The sequence below is a fragment of the Parus major genome, chromosome 27 (assembly GCF_001522545.3).
Source record: "Parus major isolate Abel chromosome 27, Parus_major1.1, whole genome shotgun sequence".
In the NCBI taxonomy this organism is placed as follows: Eukaryota; Metazoa; Chordata; class Aves; order Passeriformes; family Paridae; genus Parus; species Parus major.
Window position 1 is genome coordinate 355041 of NC_031796.1, and position 7972 is coordinate 363012.

Below are 7972 nucleotides of genomic sequence, written 5' to 3' on the forward strand. Positions count from 1 at the left end.
GTTGCCTCTGTGAGTGCCCCGTTCCTGCACAGAGCAGCAGAGCCCCCGGAGCCTTCCTTGGGGATTTCCCAGCAAGGCAGCTCATTCTGGCCCCAGCCATGAGCCCCTGAAACTGCGTGACAAGGGTCAGATTCCTGCTGGGCTCCTGCAGTGAGGGAAGGCCAAGGGAGCACCACAAATCTCAAGGACAGGCCTCAGGAGGGGCTGCTGATCCTGCTGATGGAATCAGAAGCAAAACGAGCCCCACGGTGGCCATCAGCTGAAAATCAGGGAGGGACTGGGGACACTCTGCAGCTGCCTCCACTGCCCGTGGTGTGGGTGTGACACCAGCTCTGCCAGCGGCTCCTGGGGATGCTGCACAGGCACAGGGACCAAGGGATAAACAGTCAAACTGCACCACGAATGTTTTCTGAAGGCTCTGCTGGGTCTGATTTCTGACCCAGAAGCTGCTGGGGAGTGAAGATGGGGTTAAGGTGAGGTTATTTTGGAGTCAGATGGATGCTGAGGGGGAGGCAGCTCAGGGGCAATTTGATTCTCTTGATTTCCCAGGTGAAACCTGACCCAGGCTCTGAGTTCACACTTAGCAAAACATGTTGAGGTTTTTTGCTAAATGACTTGTTATACTCTAGAGAGCTTTGGAAAGCAATGATTGCAAATGACACCCATCCAGCCCCCTCAGCTCCCCAGTCCCTGCTAGCAATGAGATGATGGCACACAGAGAATTCCCAGCAGTTTGTGACTGCTCCCTCCTCCTGAATGACCCCCATAACCCCTCCTTTGCCCTGGTGCCCCACACATCTTGTTTAAGTTGATGGTTTAGAATGTCTCAGAAAAACCCTCAAGCCCCATTTTCTGGGATGCTGAACTTCAATGAGTTCTGTGCCTTTGTGAGTCTTCAAACAGTTGGGAGAGGAGGGTGAGAGCTGGAGCATCTCCCACCAGAACCTGCCCAGCACCTGGAAAGGAGCCAAAAGGAGACCCTATCTGCCCTGCAGATTTTGGAGGTGCTTTGGATGGATGGTGCAAAGCTGGGAAAGATTTGTGCTGATGAATTCAGTTGTGGCTTTGGCCATCATTTCCATTTCCTCACTAGCCACACTGAGGGAGGTGAGCACCTACATTCGTCTTTTCCAGGGCACAAGCTCACCCCTGGGGAGAGACAGGGAGCAAGCAGACCCTGAGCACAAGGCGGGGGTGTTCAGGCAGTTCTGAGCTCCTTTGAAGCAGCACTTCATAAATCCTAGTCTTAAAAGGGCTCTGCAGCGCTGGCCCTCGCAGCCTGCCTGCAAGCAGGCGCATTTCACCGTGGGTATTGGGGCAGGTTTATCAGCCATGCTGTTGCTATTTTCTTGCCTGGCCCCCGTGGCCATTCATGTTTAGGTTTCAGTGATCGTTTAGCAAGCAGCCCCCATGCAGCCCACCCGCTGCAGGTGCTGGAGGGGGACACGTCCCCCCTTTTGCAGCTGGGGGGGGCGGCCGGTGGCTCCGTGGAGCCAGGAGCCGATGACAATGGGCAATTGTCAAATTGGGGCCCCTCTCGTTTGAGTTTTCTTCCTTTTATAGTAAGTAGCAGTTGCTCCAGCAGCTGGCCTGCCCCTCCAGGGTGAGCACTGGGCTCCGTATATAAGGGAAGGAGCAGCCTTTGCCTTTCATCCCTCCGTTTGCTTCCCTCGCTGGGCGGCAGGACTCATCCCGCACCTCCGCAAATCCAGCGCGATGCCGCTCAAGAAACCCGACCCGAAGAAGGAAGCAGCCAAAGCAGCTCCAGGCTCTGAGCCTGCCTTCGATCCCAAGAGCGTGAAGGTGAGTGAGGAATGAGGACGTCACCGTGTTTCTCCGTGCCTGTCATCTGCCAGGCACAGGCGATGCAAAGCGCTCTGCAAATGGCATTAGTCAGGCTGGAAGCCAGCCTCGGGAGGGGAAAATTATCCGATTGTGTGGATGCAGCAGGCTGGGAGTGATGCTGTCCTCGCTGGGGAGATGTCTCGGTCTTCCCCTCCCAGCCCTGCCCAGCACTCACTGGAAGGAACCAGGACTCCGCTCCCAGAGCTGCGGCTGCAGAGTCGAACCCCAGCTCCTGCTGAGACCCCGTGTCGGGGCCCCAGCAGCAATAAAAAGCTTCTCTGCCACCCACTGCCTCCATTCTGAAGTATTTTGTTGCCTGCATTGCCTCCTCCACATAAGAGCATCCTTTATCCAGCGGCTCCACAACAGGAACTTGCTTTTTCCATCATTCCTCAGGTTACTCACATTTTTAAGCCAGAGCTGTGGCAGGAGAGTTATTAAGAGCAGGCTCAGCATGGAGGCTGTTTAATCACTTGAACTTGGGATCAGACACTAAAATAACATCCTTTCTACCCAAAATAGTCCTGACTGTGGTCTGAGCATCCATCTTGCCTGCCCACCCTGCTGCCAGCTGTGCTCTCCACAGCGAGGGCAGAAGCAGTGGGAGACACGGCACAGCCAGACATGGCACAGATCTGGATACAGCCCCCTGCCCCAAGCCTGGGGAGGGAGAGGTCCAGAGGGGAGAGTTCCTTTGCTCCCCCCAGCAGCAGCCCACATCTCATACCCAGCTCTGCTTCCTTCTCTTTACAGATTGAATTCACGGCAGAGCAGATTGAAGGTAAGTGCTGAGTTCAGCTTCTCTCAGAGATGGCTTTAGAAACGGGGAATCCTTTTACCAGGTAGTTTTTGACCACGGACACAAGAGCCAAGGCACCACACAAATCCCCTCTTGGGGGAAAGGCCAGCAGGATCCAGAGCCTGTCAGGGCAAAGGTATTTTTCATTCATAGTGCGAGATGCAGCTGGGGTCAAAGTCAGGGTTTCTGGTAGGAGGAACAGCCTCTGGCAACACAGGGACAGCCCCAGAGTGGAGAGAGTGGAAACGGGGATAAGTAGGGATGTCCTGCAGCAAAGCCAGCTGCTGAGGGTGCAGGGATCCAGCAGGTCACCCAGCCAGTTCTGCAGAGGTGACAAAACCTGCTCAAGCAGCCAAGTGACTCATGCAAGGAGTCCGGCAAACCTCAGCCCGCATTGCACAAGCTCACTCAAGGCTGCAATGCCTTCAGAGGGCACAACATGCACGTGGCCATCCCTTCCCTGCCTGCCAGGCACGAGGTGCTTCCCTGGGGTGGGAACGGGACCACTCCGGGCTCTTCTTCCCTGCAGAGTTCAGAGAAGCCTTTGGGCTGTTTGACCGGACGCCTGCGGGGACGATGCAGATCAGCTACGGACAGTGCGGGGACGTGCTCCGAGCGCTCGGCCACAACCCCACCAACGCAGAGGTCCTCAAGGTGCTGGGCAAGCCCAAACCAGAAGGTGACAGCAAGCTGGGGACAGGGTGGGACAAGAAATTCCTGTGCTCCCTGGCAGCAAGTAGAGGGTTACATTCCCTGGAGGAAGAACCCTGCAAGGTGAAGGAACTGGAAAGGAAATTATGCAGACAGGGCTTCATTCCTGTGTAATTCCTTCATTCCCCTTCCCCATACCATGGATGATGACATGGATAGGCAGTCCTCACACTATGAATGGTGGAAAGTGATGCTTAGCAGACTTTATCCTGAACTGGTGCAAACTGGTATAACAAGACCAGTCCCAGTGCGACCACATTATTGTGGTGACAGAGGACCCACCTGATGGTTTAGTTTTGGGCTGATGTCAGGGGTCTCTGTGCAGTTTGATACTTCACTCATATTCCTCATATGGATCTTCTAATCTCAAGTCTAATATAATAGTTCTGTCAGAACTATTCAGTCCCCAGAGACTGAATTCAGGCCCATGAGGTCAATCTCTGACCCCATCTCCTCCCCTTCCAGAAATGAACACAAAGATGCTGGACTTTGAGACCTTCCTCCCCATCCTGCAGCACTTCACCCGCAACAAGGAGCACGGCACCTTTGAGGACTTTGTGGAAGGGCTGCGTGTGTTCGACAAGGAGGGCAACGGGATGGTCATGGGGGCCGAGCTGCGCCATGTGCTGGTCACACTGGGTACGGCTGGCCCTGGGCCTGGCCTCGGGGGGGAGCGAGGCATGGGCCCCGGGCTCTTTCTGGGCAAGTGGCTCGCGTGGCTGGCTGGTCTCACATATTGCAGAGGCCCTTTTCACTCTGCTGCTCACAGGCTCTTTTAGGAGTCAGTAGTCCTGAACGTGTGGCCATTTCCATCTCATGCCACAGCTTCATGCACGACCCAGGCAAGATGGAGACTCCAGAACATCCTCAGTTATCAGACAACAGTTGCAGTGTGGTCCTCTCCCCACCATCTCCCACCAGCATTCCTCAGTAGTGGCACACAGCTCTTCTTTAATCCCCTTCTCCTCTCTCTGGTGACTTTGGTTATCTGGAAGGACAGGAGGGTCCTGGCAGGCTGAAAACCCTTCCCCTCACCTCTCCATCCTCCTCTTCCAGGAGAGAAGATGACAGAAAGCGAGGTGGAGCAGCTCATGGCAGGGCAGGAAGATGCCAATGGCTGTATCAACTATGAAGGTAGGAGCAGGAGATTCCCATTGGGGCCATCTCAGACACAGCTGTCTTATCTTAGAGCGCAAAATGCATCCTCCACAAGGGCTCTGGTTGAACTTGATGATCTTAATGGTCTTTTCTAACCTTAATGATTCCATGATTCTGTGACATTCATGATCACTGGAAGGAAGGTGTGGACCACCCTCCAAAACAAAGCCTTTCCAAAAAAAGCACTGAGACATGTCAGCTGAGGTGGGAGCAAAGTGGTTGTGCCAGTGATTTCCAGGAAAAGCAGCTGAAGACAGCATGCTTCCAAGGAGTTCAGGGCTGTTCTATCTACAGTTTTGGCACTGTTTTGTTGCAAGCTATTGAAAATAAACAAAGCCAGCATCTTTCCCAGCAGAGGCTAATTGGGAACATTTGGAGACCTGGATCACTCGCTGCCCCAAGAGGGTGAAAATCTGGAATACGAGGAATTAAAATGAAATTTAGGGACCCCTAAAATTGGAGAGCAGTGAGGAAAAGAGGGGACCCATTTCCCTTGGTCTCAGAAAAATGGGGGTAATGGTACCGGCTCATCTCCAAGGGTTGGCATCACTCTGACCAGGCTGGGGATGGCATACAAAAAATGGGAACAGAAAGAGGAATATTAGTCCTGGCAGAGCATCCCCTTCATCCCAGGGGGGTCCAGGCTAGGGGTCCCCCCTGCTGCCTCACCACCTGCCCCTGCCTTCCCCAGCTCACAGCATGTCCTGACCCCTCACGCTCTCATTTCTCCTCAGCTTTTGTCAAGCACATCATGTCTGGCTGAAATGAGAAACTTCAGGTGAGTTCAGTGGCGTCTCCTGCTGCTCACTCCAAAATTGGAAATCCTGCAAGTAACAGCCAGGGGCAGAGAAGCCAAAACCCAAACCTGCAGTGGATTAATGCCACCGGAATAATCCCAGCTCTGAAGTTCTGTTGATGATAAGGAATTTCATTTGTAACTCCTGCCAATTAAAATTTATCAGGACATCATCACCCCTATGATGGTCATTTGTAATTGTGTGGAGTCTCTGCTCGGAAAGAAAAATTTTCCACAGATATTTGTTAAACTTCTTCGTGTTCCTTCAGATCGGCCTGAGGAAAACAGAAAAACATTGTTAAGGGGATGAGGTTTCTTTGAAGGTGAATTATTCCTCTAAAATCTATTCAATTGAAAAAAAAATCCAAACTGCTGCCTGGCCCCAGCTTCCCCTGTCAATTTCTTATGATTTCATTATCTATTTACTCTTTTAAATATTTCTCCTACCCCTCACTGCCCCTCAGCTATGTAAAAGGCAGGTGGCCAGGGAAAAAAAAAAAAAGTAAAAATTACCTTCAGACATTGCTAAATACAGAAATTAAATATTTAAAAATCTCTACCCTCCCAAAATCTCTTTAAACATCAGAAGGTTAAAATGCAGACAGACAGAAGTCTGAACTTTGAATGTTCAGCATCCTTTTTATCTTCTTTTTAATCCATTTCTCTCCAGTTCCTGTTCATCAGCTCAGCAATATAGATGGTTGGGTGGCAAAAGCTGCCAGGAGATTTAATTCTTCACATAACTATTTGCATATAAAACTCTTTAAAATGGTGTTGAATTACAGCTCTTGACAGTTTGGGTTCATCTGAGAAGGAGTACTCTGAATACTCTCATCACAAAGATTCTTTGCATTCAGTCCTCTCCCTCTTGTGTCCAAGGCTCTCAGAAATGCTTGGACCCACCTGAGCACCATGAAGAGTGAGATTCCTCCATCCATGGCCCTTCCCTGGCATGTTTTGCCTAAGCTGTCGCAATGCGTTGGTCACCACGTGTGTGTACCTAAGCCTGGTGTTCGATGACATACCTGCACCTAATTACTCTTTTCAGGTTTTCCCTGTGACATTTGTCTAACTACATTTCATTCCTTCCTCCCTTACATGGTTTGTTTGCTTTGGCTGGGGACTACCTATTGATGGGGTGGGTGGAGGAGACCCCTCGGTAGTTCTGGGCCAGGTCCACCCTCATGGTGTGGGGGGTCCCTGGGGTGTGGGCAGTGTCCTGCCTGGGATGGAGCCCAGCCAGGATGGGCTCTCTGGGTGGTTCTTCTCCAGGCAGATGCTGTGTTCCAGCCAGGAGCTGTCTGCAGCCTGTGTGATACAGGCTGGTGACTCTCTCCCTCTTCCTACCTGCAAAGCAATCTTCAGAGCATCACCACAAGCGGTGAATAATTCATGACATGTAACTCAGCTTTCCCATGAGCAGAACACCTGGGAGCAGAAAACGCTTTCCTTTGATTTGTTCCTTCTTCCAATGTCCTCACTCTGACTTTGACTAGAAATTGAAGGCATTTTTGCTCCGATGTGTTGACTTCAGTTGCCACTCGCTCATTCCTGTGCAATGACTGAGTAACAGCTGCTTTCAATCCCCACTGTTTGATTCAACTGCTCATAAAAAGCAACATAAGCTGTTTACAGATGCAAGATTAGATTTGAGCTCCTCTCTCTGCTATTCCTACAGCTTCCATTGGGCAGGATCTGAGCACCTCGTGTTTTTAATGTACTATCTGTGCTTTAACCTCCTAGAGGGCTGTGGTGACAGGGTCAGAAGGGACCCTGCTTGCTGCTCTGGGGTCACATCTGTCCTTGTCACTGATGTGGCACCAACTCCTGCAGCAGAACGTGCTGTAGCAGAGAGGAATGGAGCAGAGGAAAGGTGGGGACCTGCCTCAACTCGCAGAGGAAATCCTCAGCAGGGACTGGGGACCCTGGAGCCATGACATCCCTGCTATAGCCATGATATTCCTGCTACAGCCATGATATCCCTGCTAGCCTTGACACTCCTACTGAAGCCATGATATCCCTACTAGCCTTGATATCTCTGCTAGCTGTGATATTCCTGCAATAGCTGTGATATCCCTGCCCTTCAAGCCAAGAGGCTGCACTCTCACTCCTCTGTGCAGAACACAGGCCTTTTGTTTGAGCCCCCATCTTCAATGCTGAAAGGAGTAACACTAAATTAAAACCAAAATGAGACCTTCAAAGAGACAGACAGAAAGCAAGCAGTGGGAAACCACAGAAGTACAGGAAAATAGTTTTCTATGTGAAAAATCCAGCTCTTGAAGGCCCCTTCGGGGAAGAACCAGCCACACTCTACTTTGGGGGATCTGTTGTGTCTCTTTGGGATAAAGCAGAGCTGGTTTGTAGCAAAGCAGGTTGGAATGATGCACTTGAACAGGCACAGTATGTCTGTCTGTACCTCTGCTTGTGCTTCCATGCCTCTTCCCCTGGCAAGGCTGCTCCCCTTCTCTGCTGGGAAAGTTGAGGATGCCACAGAGAAAGCAGCTTTAGTCCCATGGACATTTATAAAAGCATCTGTGGGTGCCAGTGAGCAACCCCACAGGCAGAACTGCACCATAGGACTGAGGAGTCTCTGTAGATCCAGATCTCCAAAGACAACAGCGAACACTGACCTTTTACAGTTTGGATGTTTTACATGAATTCCA

At 51.3% G+C, this 7972-nt stretch overlaps 1 protein-coding gene across 1 annotated transcript; it reads left to right on the top strand.

Annotated features, from left to right (window-relative positions):
* Positions 1-1601: 1601 nt before the first annotated feature.
* Positions 1602-5500, top strand: MYL4 (myosin light chain 4). The gene is made up of 6 exons (XM_015651310.2): positions 1602-1803; positions 2599-2626; positions 3174-3323; positions 3821-3994; positions 4412-4489; positions 5248-5500. Exons 1-6 carry the CDS (start codon positions 1717-1719, stop codon positions 5274-5276), a joined length of 546 nt encoding a protein of 181 aa, XP_015506796.1. The 5' UTR covers positions 1602-1716; the 3' UTR covers positions 5277-5500.
* Positions 5501-7972: the final 2472 nt, after the last annotated feature.

Bases quoted from the DNA above. Each gene is read 5' to 3' on its own strand.
- MYL4 (XM_015651310.2), top strand. From the start codon at position 1,717: ATGCCGCTCAAGAAACCCGACCCGAAGAAGGAAGCAGCCAAAGCAGCT. The intron at 1,804-2,598 runs GTGAGTGAGGAA...TTCTCTTTACAG, and splicing joins TCGATCCCAAGAGCGTGAAG to ATTGAATTCACGGCAGAGCA. The intron at 4,490-5,247 runs GTAGGAGCAGGA...ATTTCTCCTCAG, and splicing joins TGGCTGTATCAACTATGAAG to CTTTTGTCAAGCACATCATG.